Raw genomic sequence first — 22,949 nt, 5'->3', positions numbered from 1 at the left:
TGCACACAGTAAACACTCAGCAACTATAATTGAGCACCTGCTCTCCCTCCATCTTTGACAAGGATTTTTTATCTGATTATATTGCATCTATTCCCAGCACTTGGCCCACAGTAAGCACTTAACAAATTATCCCAATTATTATTATTATTATTATTACCAATTGTTAATCTTTTGATGAAGTTCTTTCTCTTCCTGGTCTTCCTCAACAGAATATATGAAGAATTCAAAATATACATCACCAAAAGACAGCTGATATGAGATGCTCCTCCCTTTAGAATCTTCTTCAGCAAACAATTAATGAGGAGTCACCCACACCATTCATTCCCTGGCCCCTGCTATATATTTGCAGGCTACGCAACTTAAGACACCACAAACACCTTATACAAATGTAAATATTTGATTTCAGCTTACTTTTGTACTCTAACATCTTGTAGCTGCCTGTTTTACATTTGCATATGGTTGGTTCTGCCTCATTATGTCTAATCCACATTAACATTGTTTTAGTATGTAAACAGGAATCATGTTGATTTTAATTTACTTGGTATAGCACCCAGTGTCTTTTGCATGGGAACCCTTCAAAAATACAGCGTTTCTTGGTGATGATTATTTGAACTGAGAAACACACTGCCTTGCTCATTAGGGTAACTTTAAAACAGATGAATGCTATGTTTGGTACATGTAAGAAGAACAAAGTGGTAATAAGCTAAATGACTTTTGCTGCCTAATATCTCTCAATAAGCACTTTGGGTTCGATTTTTAGACTGTAAGCTCACTATGGACAGGGCATGGGTCTACGAACTCTGTTGTACTCGCCCAAGGCGTAGTATAGTGCTCTGCGCACAGTAAGTGCTCAATCAATGACACTGATGATGATGAGGATGATTTTTAGAAAAGAATGAAAATAGACCAAATAACACAGAATCCTGGAAAGAATCAATCTCTAAATCACACAATCATAGAAAGAAGCAAAAACGCCCCTGAAGCTCTTTATTATTTCAATCCAGTCCATTGTGAGGATGAATCAATAGAGGTTGATCAGTTCCTTGAAAGTAGAAAGTTCTCAATAAGTACACACAGTCATCCTGAACATAGGGGTTATGTTTCTGACACACCTGCACTAAGGAAATCTTGTATTATATATAGATAATAATGATGGCATTTGTTAAGCTCTATGTGCCAAGCACTGTTCTAAGCTGTAGTCCATGATCCTAACACCATGTGCACCTAACCTCCTTCTTCTGATACTGGATGACATTCCATCCGGAGAGCCATACTTTGTTGCCTAATTAACACATGTTATGAGAGAACTGAGTGTACTTTTGATAACAAGGTAGGGATAAACGAAGACTAGGTTAAGCCCTCTAAAAAAAGCTTACAAGGCAGGAGGAGGTGAACTCTGGCCATGGAAGCAGTGATCTCTGCATTTCTTTCCCCTCCCCTTGCACTTAAGCATCACAACACTCCCTTCCATTATTTACCCCAGATTCCTGGGCCTCTCAACAATTTTTGAGAAATAACAACTCCTCCCTCTTTCAACTACCACCATCTTGGTGGAAGGGAAAGTCGGCAAACTTCACTATTCTGGCGCCTCTTAAATGGAGAGGTGAAAAATACATAGTACGGTCTCAGGAAATGTCAGTGGTCAACAGCAGGAGGGCAAATGGTCTTTGCTTTTTATTAAATCGATCAGTGTTATTTATTGTTTCCTCTATTCAAAGCGCTTGGATGAGTACAGTAGAGTACAAACAACCCCTTCTTTATTAAGGACTTATTTTTCTCAAAATAATTTAGGTTAAATGAATCTGTATAGTATGTCCTTCTGAAATACCAGGTTAATTTTGTAATGAGTATGAGAATATAGTCTTTCTTGGACAAAATAATTGTTAGCTATTGACAGAAGCCCAGAAAAGGGTAATTCAAGTGAATAAAAGAAGGGGTGTGATGTGCAGAAATCTGACAAGGCGTATAAAGTTTTGTAACATCTAGCAGACCTTAGAAATGAACAGAACAATAATCAAATGATTAATCATTCGGATCTATTGAGCTCTTACCGATGGCAGAGGACTGAATTGAGAGCTTGGGAGAATATAATTTAACAGAGTTGGTTGATGTGATCCCTGAAATTTTACATTTCAGATGATTCAAACTGAAAAGGGTCAGCCACCTCCCAAAACTTTGCAAGGTGTTTTTGTTTTACTAAACCTGTGTTACTGAGTAATTGAGAATTTAACTCACCCTCACCCTGAATTCTTCAATTTTGCCAGTGCCAAAGTGCTTCTCTGCAGTCTTATCTGATAAGCTCTTCTACCCAAATTAAATTATTTTTAGCAAATAATTGAGATGGGACAAAACCTGAAATCAAGGAGCCTTCCACTGCTCTTCCCAAAAGATTCCAATTTTTCAAACTCAGGATAATTTCACAATAAAATTGTCCCATTTTTATTTCTGTCTTTTTCTTTGGACACAGTTACTGCTATGTGCTAAATGACCAGTTGAGGGAGAAAAGAGACCAGAAAGAGAAGAAAGAAACAGGAAGGATGAGATAATGCATATTTAAGAACAACTGACCTCATTTACACTGAACACAGACAATGGAGATTTGAATTTTTTTTTAATCACATCATTCTAGATAGTCACTCTGCCTAGGTCAACAAGTGTTAAATAAACTCCTCAAAGCCTCGTTGTTCAATTATATACCTAATATTGGAATTTATTCAAATTGTAAAATTTCTTCTAAATTCATATCCTCATATTGTGCCCTTTCCACAGGATTTTTGAATTATTAATTTAAATTTTTAAGCATTCACAGACTTCTCAAGATTAACAGGATGGCAGATCACTGACAAACATGTTCAGGTTGGCATAGGGACAAATTTTAACACTGCAGTTTCTAAGTGGATTTTCTGGGTCTGTGGGAAAACAATGGCCTTGTCCAGCAAGCTGGACACCTAACATGACAGTTTCCTCATCAGCGAACTCAGAGTCACCCCTTTCTCTCTCTCTCTCTCAAGACAACACACAGACCATGTTATTTAGCTTCCTAATACTACACTTTGTTAAAAGCCTCTGTCACCTCAGTGGGCAATATCTTCTGCTTCTGCTGAAATCAGAGAAAGAGTGGTGAGGGAAATCAAAAGATCTTAACATTGGAAGGGACTTGGCCCCTACCAGCCTCTTCTGGCTCTAGGCTGGATTATACTTTAACCATTTTAGCCAGGTGGGAATCTCCCCAGGTTTTATAAGCCCCCAGAAAGGGGGCCTATAAACGTCCACATTACACATCCCTGGGAGAAGCAGGATTTCAGGACTGAAGGGAACATCTGGGAGGTAAAGAGTGTAAAGAGTAGACGGTCGTGCACCTTCATTCCCGAGAGCTGAGAAAGTGTGGGCTCTTCAGAGGTTGGGGTAAAGTTCTGCCCACTCAAGTGATGTCATTCTATTTCCTTCCTGCTGGATTCTGCCTTTTTTAAAAAATGGTATTTAAGTGCTTACTATGTGCTAGACACTGTACTAATCCTTGGGGTAGTTACAAGTTAGTCAGGTGGGACACAGTCCATGCCCCACATGGGGCTCACGGTCTTACTCCCCATTTTCTTCTTCTTCAAAAGGCGTCGCGTCATTTCCGACCCTTAGCAATTCTATGGATGGACTAATTGAGGCACAGAGACGTTAGGTGACTTGCTCAAGGTCACCCAGCAGACAAGTGGCAGATCCAGGATTGGAACCCAGGTCCTTCTGACTCATTCATTACGGGCAGGAAATGTGTCTGTTATGTCGCACTCTCCCAAGGGCTTAGTACAGTGCTCTGCGAACAGCAAGCGCTCAATAAATACGATGGAATGAGTGAATGAATAAATGAACGTTCAGGCTCATGCTCTGTCTTCTAGGCCCATGAATCGACGCCTTATCCCATCTTCTGTCAAGAAGTCGTTCTGGTATGTGTATCCATAGAGTTGTCTTGGTAAAGATACTGAGGTGGCTTACCATTGCCTTCTTCCATGCAGTAAAAACTTGAATCTCTGCTGCTGTCTTGGCACTTAATATCGTGGGTGTTGAATAAACGTAATTACTATTACTACTAGGTATGAAAACACTTGAAAGGGGTCATCACCTTCTTGGACAAAGCTAAAGGGACAAGAGTGTGCTGCACAAAATGGTTAGCATTAATAGTGAGTGGGAAAAGCAGAGGCCTGGGAGTCAGAAGGCCATGAGTTCTAATGCCGGCTCCCCCACTTGTCGGCTGTGTGACCTCGGGTCAGTTACTAAACTTCTCTGTGCCTCACTTACTGTGTCTGTAAAATGGGGATTAAGACCGTGAACCCTTTGTGGGACAGGAACTGTGTCCCACCCAATTATATTGTATCTATCTCAATGCTTAGACCAGTGCCAGGTACATTGTAAGTGCTTAACAAATACCATTATTTTTATTACTCCTATCCACGGATTTGGGAGAGCTTTCTCTTCCTCTCTGTAGGAGGGTGTGGTGGTGTGAGAATCAGACCCCTAATGTTTTAAGATTAACAAATCCTAAATAATAGCAAATTTACCCCTTAAAATTGAAAAAAAGATTTTCTTATTTTTCCAAGAATGGAGAGAGAGGATTGACAGTGTAACAGTCAAGTTAATTTCTGTGCTACTATACGTATTTTAGAGCCAAAATCCATAGTTCCTTTACACATTTTCAAAGTTGTACCTCCTATCTGAAAAGATGCTATTCACCTCTGTGCTATGCAAGTGAATATTTGAAGAATTCTTCACACAAGCTTTCCAGCTTTGCCGACTGGTGTATATTATTCTGTAACACTTTTTTGTAATTAAGATTTAAGTACCCAATCCCTCAAGACTTGCCATACAGAGACCTGTCAATCAAGGAATTGGCAGCCTCCAGACTCCATTAACTGCTTGATAGAGCCTTTATCTTTACTCTCTGATGCCTTCAAGACCAGCTCCTGCAAGCTGATATTTCATTTCACATGTCTGGAAGCTCACACTTCTTATGCTTGGAAATGTAATGCGCAAAGTGACATCGTAATCCACAGCTAATAAGTTAGCTGCTATAAAAATGAACATCCACATTAACTTGCCAAGCATGAAGGATTGAGGTGTTATACTGTACTCGTTCATATATGTCTGCCAGGGCAATAGTACATATGCCTTTGGGACTGCTACTAAGTTATGCAGAAAACCCGGAAACAATTCATGAACTTTGTTCGCAGGATTCAGTTTTGTTTAGAAGCCAAACCATCAACATTCAGACACTTGGCCATGATCATCCATAACTCGCCAAGCAAAGACGATTTGTCTTGGAGGGATCAATCTCAGGGAATTTGACTATTTTAACAAATTTCTCCATCGCTTTCAAGGTTCTCATTTCCACTGGGATAATCCTGGATGCAAAAGCGTTCTTCAAATTATCAGTCATTTCTCTTCAGATTTTCCCTCAGCATTCAAATGCCGTATGGTAGCCCACTCATTTTTAAATATGATGTGAACCTCCATTCATTATGTTTTAGGTGTTTGCTTTTTTAATGGTATTTGTTAAGCGCTTACTATGTGCCAGGCACTGTAGTAAGCGCTGGGGCAGATACAAGTTAATCAGGTTGGACACAGTCTATGTCCCATGTGGAACTCAAATGAGGGAACTGAGTCACCAAGAAGTTAGGGGACGTGTCCAAAGGTCACTCGGCAGACTTGTACTGGTGCTGTGATTGGAAATCAGGTCCTCTGACTCCCAGGTCCATCTTCTTTCCGCTAGGCCACACTGCTCCTTGCTTTCTGGTTCAAGGAGAAATGCTCTATGGCCAAATACAAAGAAATGTAGACGTCAAAGAAGCTACCGCAGATCACTCGCTCTCCAATTATAAAGCCTTCTTCGCATGATAACTCTGTGATAAAATTATAAAAACATATTTTCAGAATTACGATAGTGAATGAAACTCTAAATTGTTCATCTATTTGAGTGATCTATAGTATGAGCTCTGGTCACTGACATTTAACTTAAAATACCATTGGTCTAAAATATTAAAGTCATTATTTGATGCATGAAACCTGATTTAATTAGAGTATTTTAACCTATTGAAATGGACTTCATCTGTATGTAAATTTTCACCTAATTGTGTTCAAAATTAAGGAGAATATGTACTCAAACGTACAAATAGTTCACATATGGTAAAGTATTTATAATTTAGGTACCCAGATACATATTGGTCCTTCGGTAAAGGGTAGGTTTTCCTGGAAGCATTTTTCTTTGTTTTTCTAGTAGCATTTCATTATGCAAACGTTAAAACCATTAGAAGACAGGCTGACACTAGACACTGCAATTTGCTATCTGGAAGCAAGCAGAAGGAAGCTGAATTTCATTCTGTGAGGTCAGTGGTACTCCTACTTAAATGAGGATGGCCAGATTTACAAAATGGAAAAAAAAAAGGCAACATATTGCCATTCTAGAAAGATTTTGGGTGACACATGAAGAAAATATTAAAATGTAAACTAATCCTGGGAAAACAGGGATGCCTTGTCACCCTATCCTGTGGCAGATCAGCAATGGCTACTAATTAAAAGAATAGAAAAGCCCTCCCAGTGAGCTAGGCGCCCCCCTAGAGCATTGTCTTAGCTTATGCGACCCTGTCCCAGATTCAGGGTAGACATCTCTTAACACTTGCAAATTCATTTGATTTCACTTAGCTGTTCCCTGAAAACAACTTGGACTCCTGGAAGAAAAATAGGCTTGAAAAGTGGACAGTCTGTAGACTGTAAGCTCCTGTGGGCAGGATCTTACCTACCCACTCATGTATTATAATAACAATAATGGTACCTGTTAAACTCATACTATGTGCCAGGCCCTGTGCTAAGTGCTGGAGTGAATATAAGCAAAGTGGGCTGGACACAGTCCCTGTCCTACCTGGGGCTCACAGTCCCTATCCCCCTTTTACAGATGAGATAACTGAGGAATAGAGAAGTGAAGTGACTTGCCCAAGGTCCCACAGCAGATAAGCGGCAGAGCGGGGATTAGAACCCCCAAGCACTTAATACAGTTCTCTGGATACCCCAATTACCCAATAAATACTATTGATTGATTGATAGTGCTCCCTGGAAAAACAATAATATTAACTGTGGTTTTTGTAAAGTTCTTGCTACGAGCCAAACGCTGTACTAGGTGCTGGGATAAATTTAAGATAATCAGGTCTCACAATCTAAGTAGGAGGAAGAATAGGTATCGGATCATCATTTTACAGATAAGAGAGCTGAGGCACAAATTATTTAAATGACTGGTCCAAAGTCACACCAGCAGTCAAGTGGCAGAGCAGGGGTTAGAACCCAATCTTTCTGACTCCCCGTCCTGCACTCTTTCCCCTAGGCCAGGCTGTTTCTGCTGAACTCACATGGTCCTTATGGATCAATCATGCTCAGTTTAGGGGTGGGGGGTGCGGGGAGAGCAAGGAACAAGTTCTGATGAGGTATTTTGGGGTCGATTGAAAAATTTTAAGTCTAACCCTTACATACTGGGAGACGGGGCTTTAGCCAGATCAACAGCTCTGCCCTGTAATATGGATGCCTCCACCCTGTTTTCCTCATCCCCCGGCCCCAGGGCTCCCGTACTGCAAGAATTGCTCTGCCATGAGGCAACCCGGGGGCTAAGAGATAGAGGTGGGCCGGGAAAGCAGGCTGGGTATTCCTTTAAGAAATCCCAATCCCTAAAGACTTGCCCAAAGGCTCTCAGTGACCTGACCTAGAAGATTAAAGTCATGCTGACACCCAGGCCTGAAGCTCTGGGCAGACCAGCAAGGGCAAGTCAGACTCAGCATCCAAGCCATCCACTCATCTTACTGTAAACTTGTTGTGGGCAGAAAATGGATCCACCAACTCTGTTCTGCTCACAGTAGCCGCTCGGGCAATACGACTGATCGATCGATTGAGTGTGGTCCTGAAGGAGGCTTGGGCTTGCCGGCAGAAGATGGGAAAGTTGGGTGGGCCAGAAAGCTGGAAGGATTCAGCACCTTGAGGCTAGGGCACCTTGGGGGCAGTTATAACAACAGTTGGTTGTTATATTGTACTCTCCCAACCGCTTATGGCAGTTCTTTACACTCATTATGAGTTCAATAAATACGACTGAATGGATGAATGAATGATGAACGAATGAATGAAAGCACAACGCCAGCCCAGTGGTCTAAGCGCTCAAAGGAGCAGCATGTAGCTGGTCCGTTACAGGCCCTGCATGAAGGCAGGGGGTTGGGGTTCGGAGGAAACGAAACAGAGGAAAAAGGGCAGGTGGAATGTTCCTGACTTTGTTCCTCTTGACCTGCCCTCAGCACACACCCTTTCCCCTGCTGGCCTGTGTTCTCGCTCCATAATTTCCTTCTCGGCCCTCACTTCCCTCCTTTGATTCTCTGGGCTGAGTGCTGACTTTCCAGCCAAAAGCCAGGAAATGCAACAGGATCTGACACAGCCTGATTCAGCCGTTACAGTGAGCCTCGGGCGCGTTCGTTAGTGGCGCCGGATTTACTGAAGCTCCGCTGGCCCGGTCAGAAGTAACCAGTATTTGAAATGGGAGAGAGAAAAAAGGAACTGAGACGGTCTGTGTGGGGTCTCAAGGGGATCCTAGGCTGCCATAAAGCAGGGTAGCTTGGCATTTTGGGGTCCCGTCAGCCTTCTCCCAAAATCCACTGAATAATAATAATAATGTTGGTATTTGTTAAGCGCTTACTATGTGCAGAATACTGTTCGAAGCGCTGGGATAGTTAGAGGGTCATCAGGTTGTCCCACGTGGAGCTCACAGTTTTAATCCCCATTTCACAGTTGAGGTCACTGAGGCCCAGAGAAGTGAAGTGACTTGCCCACGGTCACACAGCTGACAAGTGGCAGAGCCGGGATTCGAACCCATGACCTCTGACTCCCAAGCCCGGGCTCTTTCCACTGAGCCACGTGGGCAACCGGTGGCTCCCAGTGTCCAAAAGTCCAACAAATTTTTCCCATCCTAAAACGGGGCAACGATCTGGAGTCTACCCCTCCGATCCTATAATCACCACCTTGACTTTACAGTTGAACTTTCTGAAGCCAAAAGATCTTTGGGGTTTCAGCAAGAACACCCCCCTTCTAGAAGCCTGCTGCAAATAGAAGGAAAAGGATTCAACCCATCTTTCTTCCTATTTTATAATCTATGAGAGTGAGTTCGGTGCCACTTTCCCACTTAAACACAATAAATCCTGGTTAGAATAATTAGCCTTAATCATCATCGTGATAGGGAAGCAGCGTGGCTCAGTGGAAAGAGCCCGGGCTTGGGAGTCAGAGATCATGGGTTCAAATCCCACTCTGCCACTTGTCAGCTGTGTGACCAAGTGGGTAAGTCACTTAACTTCTCTGTGACTCAGTTACCTCATCTGTAAAATGGGGGTGAAGATTGTGAGCCTCACGTGGGACCACCTGATGACCCTGTATCTGCCCCAGCGCTTAGAAGAGTGCTTGCACATAGTAAGCGCTTAACAAATACCAACATTATTATTATCGTGCACAGATGTGTAGCATTTCTCGGTCGCAGTAACAATAGGAAGAGGAAATGTGATTAGAACCGCCTATCCTAAGCCTTACCTCTCCCACGGCCAAAGGTACAAACGTTTCTGGAAATTTCCAAGTTTGGATCCCAGGAAGGTGTCTATCAACTCTGTTGTGTTGTACTTTCCCAAACGCTTAATACCGTGCTCCACCCGCAGTACTACCCAATAAATACCACCGATGGGTCCATGAGCTTTAGTGAAGAATGAGTCCGACTGGTTTTGAAGAACGGTTTTCTTCCTGAATTCCTGAAGGACCTTGTAGCTGGCCAGCTCCTTCTGAAATGTCTGAATTTAGAGGACGGTAGGCATGGTTTATGGGCCGGAGCTGCGGAACCATTTTTGGGAGCAAAATGGTTTCCGTCTCAAGACAGCTTGCTCTTCCCTCTGGGAGCTTGGCACGTGTCCCCCCTTCTTTCCTTCTATTCCACACCAAGGAACTGACTTGCTTTCCAGCGCCCGCTATGTCACTTGGGACAGAGAATGTGTCTGATTCTCTGTCCAAGCACTTAGTACAGTGCTTTCTACACAGTAATAATAATGTTGGTATTTGTTAAGAGCTTACTATGTGCCAAGCACCATTCTAAGCGCTGGGGAAGATGCAAGGTAATCAGCTTGTCCCACATAGGGCTCACAGTCTTCATCCCCATTTTACAGATGAGGTAACTGAGGCACAGTTAGCGCTCAATAAATATGATTGAATGAATGAATGTCTGATACGATTAACTTGGGTCTACCCCAGTGCTTAGTAGAGTGGTTGGCACATAGTGAGTGCTTAATAAATAGTACAATTATTTCGGAGCCGCTCTCTCTCCCTCTTCGGGGATGCCCTCTCCCGCCTTACTTTAACTCTGCCTGGCAGAAGAGCATCTTTTTAGGCTTACTGTAAGATTCAACAGCTTCCATCATTAACCGATAGTATTTATTGAGCGCTTTCTCGGGCAGGACACTGTTCCACTGCCACACGTGAGGGCCAAAGGCTCCGGGCTACCTCGGCGAGGCCCTTCTCTCCCCATCCTCCCTCTGCGTGACCTAGTGGATAGAACCCGGGCCTGGGTTCTAATCCCGCCTCTGCCCCCCGTCTGCTGTGTGACCTTGGGCGAGTCATTTCGCTTCTGTGGGCTTCAGTTCCTTTGTCTGTAAAATGGGGAATGAGACCGCAAGCCCCGTGTGGAAAAAGGACTGTGTCCAACTCGATCATCTCACACCTATCCCAGTGCTTAGAACAGTGCCCGGCACCTTTCATTCATTCATTCATTCATTCATTCATTCATTCATTCATTCATTCATTCAATAGTATTTATTGAGCGCTTACTATGTGCAGAGCACTGTACTAAGCGTTTGGAATGGACAAGTCGGCAACAGATAGAGACAGTCCCTGCCGTTTGACGGGCTTACACCTAATCGGGGGAGAAGGACAGACGAGAACAATGGCGATAAATAGAGTCGAGGGGAAGAACATCTCGTAAAAGCAATGGCAACTAAATAGAATCGAGGCGATGTACATTTCATTAACAAAATAAATAGGGTAACGAAAATATATACAGTTGAGCGGACGAGTACAGTGCTGTGGGGATGGGAAGGGAGAGGGGGAGGAGCAGAGGGAAAAGGGGAAAATGAGGCTTTAGCTGCGGAGAGGTGAAGGGGGGGCGGGAGAGGGAGTAGAGGGAGAAGAGGAGCTCAGTCTGGGAAGGCCTCTTGGAGGAGGTGAGTTTTAGAGAAGCAGCGTGGCTCACTGGAAAGAGCACGGGCTTCGGAGTCAGAGGTCATGGGTTCGAACTCCGGCTCTACCACTTGTCAGCTGTGTGACTTTGGGCAAGTCACTTCACTTCTCGGTGCCTCAGTTCCCTCATCTGTCAAATGGGGATGAAGACTGTGAGCCCCACGTGGGACCACCTGATTCCCCTGTGTCTACCCCAGCGCTTAGAACAGTGCTCGGCACATAGTAAGCGCTTAACCAATACCAACATTATTATTATTATTATTAAGTAGGGTTTTGAAGAGGGGAAGAGAATCAGTTTGGCGGAGGTGAGGAGGGCCTAAAAAGGGCCTAGAAAGGGCCTAAGAAATACACCAATTAGGAGCAGCGGGGCTCAGTGGAAAGAGCACAGGCTTGGGACCCAGAGATCATAATAATAATGTTGGTATCTGTTAAGCGCTTACTATGTGATCATAATAATAATGTTGGTATTTGTTAAGCGCTTACTATGTGCAGAGCACTGTGCTAAGCGCGGGGGGAGATCCAGGGTCACCAGGTTGTCCCATGTGGGGTTCCCAGTCTTCATCCCCATTTTCCAGATGAGGTCACTGAGGCCCAGAGAAGTGAAGTGACTTGCCCACAGTCCCACAGCTGGCAAGTGGCAGAGGCGGGATTCGAACCCACGACCTCTGACTCCCCAGCCCGGCCTCGTTCCACAGAGCCACGCTGCTTCTCTAACTGAGACCAGCCCATGCTCGATCATGGGTTCAAATCCCTTGATCATGGGTTCAAATCCCGGCTCCGCCGCTTGTCAGCTGTGGGACTGTGGGCAAGTCACTTCACTTCTCGGGGCCTCAGTGACCTCATCTGGAAAATGGGCATGAAGTCTGTGGGTCCCACGGGGGAACACCTCATCACCTTGTATCCTCCCCAGCACTTAGAACAGTGCTTTGCACATAGTAAGTGCTTAACAAATGACATGATTAATTATTATTATTTATTATTTTTATTATTATCCCGATCCTCCCTCCCCCCCACCCCATGCTGCGGCTCCAACCCCGCCCCCCGGCTGTAAGCCCCGCCCCCTGGCTGTCCGCCCCGCCCATTGGTTGTTCGCTCCACCCCGCCCCGCCCATTGGCTGTCCGCCCCGCCCACTCCGATTTCTGCCCCGCCCAATAGAGACAAGTCCCGCCCACCCGGCTCTCCGCCCCGCCCATTGGATGGACGCTCCGCCCCCTTCGCTTTCCGCCCCGCTCATTGGCTGTCCGCTCCGCCCCCCGGCTGTGCGCCCCGCCCATTGGTTGTTCGCCCCACCCCTGCCCCGCCCATCGGCTGTCCGTTCCGCCCCCTCGGCTTTCTGCCCCGCCCAGTGGAGACAAGCCCCGCCCTCCCGACTGTCCGCCCCGCCCATTGGCTATCCGCTCCGCCCCCCCGCTCTCCGCCACGCCCATTGGTTGTTCGCTCCACCCCTGCCCCGCCCATTGGCTGTCCGCCCCGTCCTCCCGGCTGTCCGCCCCGCCCATTGGTTGCTCGCTCCACCCCTGCCCCGCCCATCTTCCGTCCGCCCCGCCCACTCCGATTTCTGCTCCGCCCATCGGCCTTCGGCCCCGCCCACCAGGATGCCCGCCCCGCCCATTGGTTACTCGCTCCACCCCCTGCCCCGCCCACCAGGTGTCCGCCCCGCCCATTGGCTGCTCGCTCCACCCCTGCCCCGCCCATCTTCCGTCCTCCCCGCCCTCTCCTATTTCTGCTCCGCCCATCGGCCGTCGGCCCCGCCCACCAGGCTGTCCGCCCCGCCCATTGGTTACTCGCTCCACCCCTGCCCCGCCCACCAGGCTGTCCGCCCCTCCCATTGGCCGTCCGCCCCGCCCATTGGCCGTCCGCCCCGCCCCCTGCGCTTTCCGCGCCGCCCATTGGCCTTGGGCTCCGCCCCTGGGCGTTCGGCCCCGCCCCCGCCCCCTCCCGCACGTGTGTCGGCGTCCCGGGCCGCCCCGCCGCCGCCGCCGCCGCCTCCCCCGCCTCCCCGCCCGCGCCCGCAGGTGCCTCCACCTTCACCTCCACGCTCTGCCCCGCCGCTCCGCACCATGAAGGTCAGTACGAAGCCTCCCCCGACCGGGACGGGACGGTTCGGGACGGGATGGGACGCGACGCTCCCTCCGCGCTCGGCCCAGCGCTTCGCGCACAGTGAGCGCTCAACAAAGACGGCAATGAAATCGGACGCTCCGGTCCCTAAATAATAATAATAATAATGTTGGTATTTGTGAAGCGCTTACTATGTGCCGAGCACTGTTCTAAGCGCTGGGGGAGACACAGGGGAATCAGGTGGTCCCACGTGGGGCTCCCCGTCTTCATCCCCATTTGACAGATGAGGGAACTGAGGCACCGAGAAGTGAAGTGACTTGCCCAAAGTCACCCAGCTGACAAGTGGCCGAGCCGGGATTCGAACCCATGACCTCTGACTCCCAAGCCCGGGCTCTTTCCACTGAGCCACGCTGCTTCGCTAAGTGACCCAGGCTCGCGTTCTCCTTCGGCCCCGGTGCCGCTCCTTCGTCCCGTCGTATCTCTGAGCGTGGCTCAGTGGAAAGAGCCCGGGCTTCGGACTCAGAGGTCATAATAATAATAATTTGGGTATTTGTTAAGCGCTTACTATGTGCCGAGCACCGTTCTGAGCGCTGGGGGGTAGACACAGGGGAATCCGGTGGTCCCACGTGGGGCTCCCGGTCTTCATCCCCATTTGTCAGAGGAGGTCACTGAGGCACCGAGAAGTGAAGTGACTTGCCCAGAGTTCGAACCCATGACCTCTGACTCCAAAGCCCGGGCTCTTTTCCAATGAGTTCGACTCCCGGCTCTGCCACTCGGCAGCTGTGGGACGGTGGGCGAGTCACTTCACTTCTCTGGGCCTCAGTTCCCTCATCTGGAAAATGGGGATGAAGACTGTGAGCCCCACGTGGGACAACCCGGTGACCCTGGATCTCCCCCCGCGCTTAGAACAGTGCTCGGCACCTAGTAGGCGCTTAACAAATACCAACATTATTATTATTACCATGTGCAGAACACTGGGCTAAGCGCTTGGAATATCCGATTCGGCCACAGATGGAGACCGTCCCGGCCCAATGACGGGGGACCCTGGTGACCCTCCCCCTGCCCCGCCACCCCGGCCCCGTGGCTCGGTAGAGGCTCTGGGTTCTAATCCTGACCCACCACCTGTCACCTGGTTTCGATAGTATTTATTGAGCGCTTACTATGTGCGGAGCACTGGACTAAGCGCTTGGAGTGGACAGTTCGGCAGCAGAGAGACGGTCCCTGCCCATTGACGGGCTCACAGTCTAATCGCCGACTTTGGGCACTTCACTTCTGGATGACTTCCTCTGTAAAATGGGGATGCAGAGTGGGAGCCCCACGTGGGACCACCTGATGGCCCTTAGCTCCCCCAGCGCTTAGAACAGTGCTGTGCACATAAAATGGTGGTATTTGTGAAGCGCTTACTATGTGCAAAGCACTGTTCTAAGCGCTGGTGCATACAAGGAGATCAGGTGGGCCCACGTGGGGCTCCCAGGTTTCATCCCCATTTTACAGATGAGGGAACTGAGGCCCAGAGAAGTTAAGTGACTCGTCCAGAGTCACACGGCTGGCAAGCGGCAGAGCGGGATTCGAACCCGTGAATTCTGACTCCCAAGCCCGGGCTCTCTCCACTGTGCCACGCCACTTCTGTAAGTAAGCGTAGTAAGCGCTTATGAAATACCAACATTATTTAGACTATGAGCCCGTTGGGCAGGGATCGTCTCGATCTGTGGCCGAATTGTACTTTCCAAGCGCTTAGTACAGTGCTCTGCACCTAGTAAGCGCTCAATAAATAGTCTTGAATGAATATTCCCCACTAGATTAGACTGTGAGCCCGTCATTGGGCAGGATGGTCTCTACCTGTTGAAGCAGTTGCTGCTTCAAACCTGGGCTCTTTCCACTGAGCCACGCTGCTTCAAGTTAATAGTGTTTCAGTGGAAAGAGCCCGGGTTTGGGAGTCAGAGGTCATGGGTTTGAATTCCGGCTCTGCCACTTGTCAGCTGTGTGACTGTGGGCAAGTCACTTAACCTCTCTGTTGCCTCAGTTCCCTCATCTGTAAAATGGGGATGAAGACCATGAGCCTCACGTGGGACAACCTGATTACCCTGTATCTACCCCAGCGCTTAGAACAGTGTTCTGCACATAGTAAGCGCTTAACACATACCGACGTTATTACCTGTTGCCGAATTGTACATTCCAAGCGCTTAGTACAGCGGTCTGCCCATAGTAAGCGCTCAGTACATACTATCGAATGAATGACTATTATGATTATTATGATTATCCGCACCTGCGCCCCTTGAGCTCAGCTAGTCCTCATTGCCTCCCCGTTGGCACACAGGCGGTGGGGAAGGTGTTGCTGGGTCTGCTGGGGGCAGCCGCCGTCGTCACCGTCATCACCGTGCCCGCCGTCCTGCTGGCAAAGAAAAGTAAGTCTGAACCTGCCGGGAGGACGAGACCTCTTTCCTTGGGATGCTCTTGCTAAAAGTAGGAACAGGGAGCCGGGTGGTTTCCCCTGGAAGCTCCAAAAGTTCCCCCAAGGAGTCCAATCCTCTTCGGATAGGTCTGGCAGAAAGCTATTTCTGCAGGCCCTGGGATGGGCCGTGCAGAAAACACTCACCACCCCCTCCTGTAAAAGTCCAGGGAAAAGTCTTTAAATTTGCAGGAGAAGAGCCTACAGTTAGAGCGGCGAAGAGTCCATCAAGTATAGAGCGAGAGGAATTAGTATATATCTATAGAGAGAGAGATATTATAGCGGTTAGAGCCTAAGGATTCCAATTCTCAGGAAGATATCCCAAAAGATTATGAAATAAGTGGAGGGGGAAAAAAAAAAAAGACTCTTAGAAGAAGCCCAAAGTAGTTTCGGGTCAGGGATGGTTCCACTTTTCTTTTTTTTTTAAAAGTATCCGTAAGCAATTGCATCTGACCAGTCATTCGTGGGGCCCGCATTTTATAATGCTCAACAGAATCTGGAGTCAGCAGTATTATTGGCAGTAGACTTTTGAACTCTGGTCAAGTATCTTTTGGGGGCTGTTGTGTGTTTGTGTCGTTCCCTCTCTTTTGCCTGTTCTTGTTTTTTACTCTCTAAAAACATCGTTACAGGCAGGTATTCGTGAAATTTAAGAGTCAAGGAATGCAAACAAACCAGAGAGAGAAAATGCATTACACTAGGACAGTTAAGAAAATTGCAGGTCCCACAGTTGCCTTCGGCTCCTGCGTGATAGGGTTGGCGGAGCTGGCTGGAACCCAAGGAAGGGGGCTTTGAAAAGGGGTGGGGAGGGCATGAAGAATTGAAGGGGAAAGTTGGGGAGGGCTAGGGGCCAACTTTAATCACATAGTAAAATGTTAGAGTTGTCCGTTGAAGCGCTCACCTCATCCCTTCAGACCCTCGATTCTGCCTGAGCAGGGAAAAAAGGGGGAAAAGAGGCAGGGATGGTATTTTGGGATAAGCCATCGACACTACCATTTGCTTGCAGGACTGTATAAGGACTTTGAGAAGCGATGGAAGGAGAAGAGTGTTTTTAAATTGCGTACGCCTTTGCTCTCACTCAAAGTCAACCAATTAACCATTGGCATCAATAAGTGATATAGTAATAATAGTAATGGTGATGGTATTCGTTACGTGCTTACTATGGGCCAGGCTGGGGTGGAGACAAGCAAATCGAGTTGGACAGTCCCCGTCCCACGTGGGGCTCACAGTCTCAGTCCCCATTTTACAGATGTGGTAACTGAGGCACAGAGAAGTGAAGTGACTTGCCCAAGGTCACGCAGCAGACAAGTGGTAGAGCCAGAATTCAGAACCCGTGACTTTCTGACTCCCGGGCCTCTGTTCTTTCCACTAGGCCATGCTGCTTTTGGCACTTACTATATGCAGAGCACTGTACTAAGCACTTGGAAGAGTACTATACAACAGAATTAACAGATACGGTCCCTGCCCGTAACGAGTTTATAGTCCAGAGGGGGAGATGGACATTAATATAAGTAATTTATAGTAATTTTTAAAATATGTACATAAATACTGTGGGGTTGGGTGTGCCCAAAGGTCACAGATGCAAAAAAGAAAGGGAGCCAGAGAAAAGAGGGCTTATTGGAGAAGATGTGATCTTAATAATAATGTTGGTATTTGTTAAGCACTTACTATGTGCAGAGCACTGTTCTAAACGCTGGGATAGACACAGGGAAATCAGGTGGTCCCACGTGGGGCTCACAGTCTTCATCCCCATTTTACAGATGAGGTAACTGAGGCACCGAGAAGTGAAGTGACTTGCCCAAAGTCACACAGCTGACAAGTGGCAGAGCTGGGGTTCGAACCCATGACCTCTGACTCCCAAGCTCGGGCTCTTTCCACTGAGCCACGCAATAATGCTTTGAAGGTGGTGAGAGGGGTGGTTTGAAGGTATACAGAAGGGGAGGGAGTTCCAGGCTAAGGGGAGGATGTGGGAAAGGGGTTGGCAGCAACTTCTTTCAGAGGTCAGATTGGATTATGCCCTGTGGGTACCATCCAGATTAAGACCATTGCACAAATCATGATGATGGACCAAAGTTATCTCTAGACAAATTGCCAGGTTGATTCCAGGTTTAAAAATGGCATACGGTAGAAAAAAAAAGTTAATCAATGATAATCTAAGAAATATGCTCCGAGGCGGGCTAAGAATAAGAAAGAAACAATCAAACATGTGCCAACTTTGTGTGTGCGGGGGTGGGGGCGGAGGGATGTAGGACTGGCAATATGTACTTTCAGAAACAGGAAAGGAGAGCAAGTGAGAGAGAATATTCCAGTATACTGGGCCAAAACTAAATTCTCAGCAGCATGGTTTTGTTCTTGTCTCCTTTGTGGAATTTGTTTCTTGAACTAATTTGCACAGTGTCTATCTCACTGGGGGCACTTGATTAAAAATACTTTCTATATCATATCAGTCGTTCCGAGAAGCCCTCTCATCTCCTGTTTTTGATGGGCATAACCTGTGGCATTTTTTATTGATTCCAACAATTTTCCCTGGCACTTAGAAGTATGCATGCAGAGAGGCTTATTCATAATTTACAGAATTCAGTTAGTTCAGTGGTTGTAGCAAAAGCCTCTCACTTCCCCTTTGGTCCGGTTGGTTTTTGATTCATTCTGTTTCCCTTTTTAAAAAGACATATTTTGCTTGACATAGTCTGTTTGTTTTCCAAATTAAGTATTATCTTTTGGTTGACAAAAGGCACCTCTTCAAATCCTGTTCTCCTATAATCACTGAATTTATTCTACATGTCTTGGCTCTCTCTACCCGACTCATTAGGAGCCTCACAAGAAGCAGTTCCAGAAGCAATATTTTTTGGAGGGGGGAGGAGGGGAATGAGGGGGGAGGGGGAGGGAAGAAGCTCCCCAAGATTTGCATATTAGCAGAAATGGCTTTTCTCATTGGGTTTGGTGAGGCATTCTTCTGTAACATCCAGTTCTTTAATCATTCCTCATATCAAATTTCTGCTAGTTTAGCAATCTGGAGAACAGAGGGTTTTTGTGTTTTGTTTTTTTTTTAAAAAAAAATAAGGTTTATTGGAGTAAAGATCTTCTCCTAGCTGACCCATCAAATTTTTCTGGCCCCAGGTGGAGAGCTGGTGGACTGCACGTCTTTAATAATAATAATAATAATGTTGGTATTTGTTAAGCGCTTACTATGTGCAGAGCACTGTTCAAAGCGCTGGGGTAGACATAGGGGAATCAGGTTGTCCCACATGGGGCTCACAGTCTTAATCCCCATTTTACAGATGAGGTAACTGAGGCCCAAAGAAGTTAAGTGACTTGCCCACAGTCACACAGCTGACAAGTGGCAGAGCCGGGATTCGAACTCATGACCTCTGACTCCAAAGCCCGTGCTCTTTCCACTGAGCCACGCTGCTTCTCTGTGGGTTGCTTTAGCACAGCATCAAAGCATTTTCTTCATTTCCATAACTCTACTTTTATCTTCTCTCTTATTCTCAGTTGCTCAATTTCTAATTCACTTGTTTTCACCAACAAAGAGAGGATGGATGCCCCCGTCTACTCTGAGCTCTCAAATAACACCGCTAAGTGTATTCATCAATTTTAGATTGAAATTTTTTTAAAGAATAAAATAGTCTTTGTTAAAAGGCCGTTCCTTTTAAAATTTTAGTAGAATATTTAGTGCTAAGAGGGAATGGATTTCTTCTCTACTGTAGATAGTTTCTAGGGAAGATTTTATTCTTTCTACAATACTATAATAGAGAGTTAACCACTACTGAGAATTGGGAGAAAGTATATAGCTTCTTAATAGATGTTTCTGACTATTGCATGGAGGATGTTTTTATGATCAAAATGTCTTGAGAAAAGTCAGGTTTGTAGAGTTTCATTTTAAACAAAAAATTACTATATATAATATGCTAAGAGAAAGGCTTTTCAGATGAAATAAAGTGGCAAAACCTACCAAAAACATGGTTATGAATTGTCAAATGTATGGAGAGGAAGGTGAGGCAATGATCACAGCAAGCAAAGATGAAAAGATGGTCATGGGTTGTTGGAATAAGTGTACTAAAGGCTTAAAAATACATGGCAGTTGTATGAGTTCTGTCTGAAAGTTAATTTCTCAGGTTTTTGAGAAAGATTTGCATAACGCAGTATAGCTGGTTAGCGCACCTGCAGGTAAAAGCTATTCCCCTTCTTAAAGGTCAAGGAAGAAGGTGTGGAGGCAGGGTCGATTGAACAGAAAGATAAAAGTCTTGACCTCAAGAGATCATCTGGTCTTGCCTCCAGGTGGGTGAATGACTGAATCATCCAGTTGTAGATGGGTGTGTGCTTTCTTTCAAAGTGTCCAGAGATGGAGGCTCCACAGTCCTCTTTGATAGTCTATCCCAGTGTTTAGTGTTTGGGCCTGTTGACTTTTCTGCCTATTAATAAGGCTCCAGGTGGGCTATGGTCCAGTCTTCCTCTGTCCCCTTGCACACAGATTGATTGTCCTGATTTTAATGGATCTTCTCTTTCAGTCACCCTCTGTGTCTAAGAACTGGAGATGTATTTCATATTTACAATACACAATTGTGTTAGTGTTTTCTGGGTTCCCTGATTGCTTCTCCACTCCCACCCCATGAGGCAGAGACACTGTTTAGGTGGCTTTGCCCTGAATTCTCATCAGCTTCTGTCCTTCCTGCAACATTCTTTGATCTTTCACCTCTGATGTGTTCATGGATTGTGTTATCAGATTCCAATCATCTGGAAAAGCAGGATTCTTTCCCTAAAGCTATATCCTGCCCTTTGAATTCCAGCTTATCTTTTTTTGGTTCATTTTGGTTCTTTTGGCTATCCTCTAGCCCCCAAACACCCAGAGGATTCTTATTTACCCACCCCAACCTCATGCCCAATATTCCCTCTTTCCCTATATCACACAGAAGCCCATCTGTTGAAAATTTTGGGGCCGAATCTGGTCCAAGCTGAGCCCTGGCGGTACCTAGTTCTTCACCTAGAGGATATCATTTCCTCACTGATAATATATAATAATGTTGGTATTTGTTAAGCGCTTACTATGTGCAGAGCACTGTTCTAAGCGCTGGGGTAGACACAGGGGAATCAGGTTGTCCCACGTGGGGCTCACAGTCTTCATCCCCATTTTACAGATGAGGGAACTGAGGCACAGAGAAGTTAAGTGACTTGCCCACAGTCACACAGCTGACAAGTGGCAGAGCTGGGATTCGAACTCATGAGCCCTGACTCCAAAGCCCGTGCTCTTTCCACTGCGCCACGCTGCTTCTCATATATATATAATATATATGTATATTGTAATAGGATATATATAATTTAATAGAATATACAATTTTTGTATATCTACATAACTGCTGTGGGGGGAATGCCAGATGTCTGATCCAAGTGCATAGATGCAAAAGGGAGTGGGATTTTTCCTTTTTGTTCATCCATTACAATGCCATAGAAGTACAAACCAAAACCAAGAGCCTCAGTTTGACTAGCACCCAGTTAGTACAGTGCCCTATTCTAGGTGCTTGGGAACTATGGAATGAAAAAGCTACCTGTAAACTTAAAGATGTTTCCAAGTACTACAGTCAAAATATAGTACACCTATATACATAAGTTCTGAGGAGGGTATAAACGAGTTCATAAGTGCTAGAGATGGAAAATCAAGCCATAGTTTTAAAGCCAGGTCTATAGTCCGCTGTGGTGGGTTTTCTTTGAAGAGTAGAGGTTAGACGTCACCATTTACAAGTTTTCCGTTTGCTTTTAAGTAACCAAGGGGAGTTAGTATATAGTCTGTAAAAGGTTTGGCCAAGCCATTTGAAATGTCTGCTTTGTAGCTAATAAAACAGGGAAATGTTTGATTCAAAACCTTAGACTCATTCATTATCAACAATGAATGAGGGTACAAGATGGATCTTTACCAAAAGGAGGAAGTAAAAGTTATCAATCTGTAGACTGACAGATATAAGCCTGAGAAATTGATCACCCTATCGTAGGAAGTTAGGTAGCAGGACAATATCAGTAGACTCCAGAAGGATTCAGCAAGATTCCTGGACTAAAATCCATGAGAGTTATTTAGAAGGAAAAGTTAGGAAGCATTCTTATCCCTGAGGATGTGGAAGAAAGCTGCAGACCTTACTCTGCCTCTTCAAGGATCATTGCCTTTATCAGAGGCCATTGATCTGACCCACTGTGATTTCACACAGGCTTTCAAAGACTGCTGAAAATGATGGCACTTTATTGTAATCATAGAGGGATGGAACACTTTGCCTTAATTCAGTACCCTGAAAGTGTACCTTAAAACCTTTGCACTCTGAAATTCACTTTTTCAAATATTCTCATCTCCGTGCTGTTGGTTTTAAATTCTTTTGCAAATTTTGGGACTAAACTGACCCTGGAACAGTAACTCTGGGGTCTCTGTCCTGGAAGATGGGGGAGCAACTTAACCACACCTCCACAACCTGGAACCAATAACTTTGAAACCCTTCTGGGTCATCCCATCTGAAATTATTTGGCACCATCCTCCAATGAACCCCAAACTCTTTCATGTCCATTATTTCATTCATCCTCGAAATATCCCTGGGAACTAAGTAGGGGTTGGGGGTACTATCTATACTCTACAGATAGAGTTTGTAAGGGGAGAAACCTAAGGTCAGAGAGTGACTTGCTCAAGGGCCCACACTAAATAGCAAATCCAGAATCGAACTATTGGGTCCCAGGATCTATTCACTCACCTAAGAATTGAGACAGCATATCCTAGTAGATAGAGGACAGGCCTGGGTGTCAGAAGGACTGGTTCTAATCCTGGTTCCCCCACTTGTCTGTTGGGGGACCATGGACAAGTCACTTGAATTCTCTGTGCCTCAGTTGCCCCATCTGTAAAATGGGGATTAAGGCAGTAAGCCCCATGTGGGTCAGGGCCTATGTCCAATCTGATTAACTTCTATCTACCCAGCACTTAATACCATGCCTGGCACATAGTAAGTACTTAAATACCATAAAAAAATTACAAATTGATGGTTCATAGTCCAGATTTGCCTATGAGACTGGTAGAATCAGGTAAATTCTTTACGGAATTTATGATGGTTTGGTTGGAAAGAAGACTGGGGGAAAGGAAGGCCAGGCAACATTCAATCTGGTTGTTGTTTTTCCCATCTTATCCAAATAAAGACACCTTGTGTAAAC

At 46.0% G+C, this 22,949-nt stretch overlaps 1 protein-coding gene across 1 annotated transcript in view; it reads left to right on the top strand.

The window, feature by feature from the left end:
• The first annotated feature begins 13,255 nt into the window (after window positions 1-13,255).
• The window catches only part of DPP4 (dipeptidyl peptidase 4), a 69,466-nt gene continuing 59,772 nt past the window's right edge, over window positions 13,256-22,949 (top strand). Inside the window, 2 exon segments of the mRNA XM_029072243.1 lie at window positions 13,256-13,338; window positions 15,648-15,735. Coding sequence (XP_028928076.1) covers window positions 13,333-13,338; window positions 15,648-15,735 — 94 coding nt within the window. The 5' untranslated portion in view covers window positions 13,256-13,332.

Source organism: Ornithorhynchus anatinus, chromosome 9 (assembly GCF_004115215.2).
Source record: "Ornithorhynchus anatinus isolate Pmale09 chromosome 9, mOrnAna1.pri.v4, whole genome shotgun sequence".
NCBI lineage: Eukaryota > Metazoa > Chordata > Mammalia > Monotremata > Ornithorhynchidae > Ornithorhynchus > Ornithorhynchus anatinus.
The sequence above is the reverse complement of the archived record's forward strand: the minus strand, read 5'-3'. Positions and strand labels throughout refer to the sequence as shown.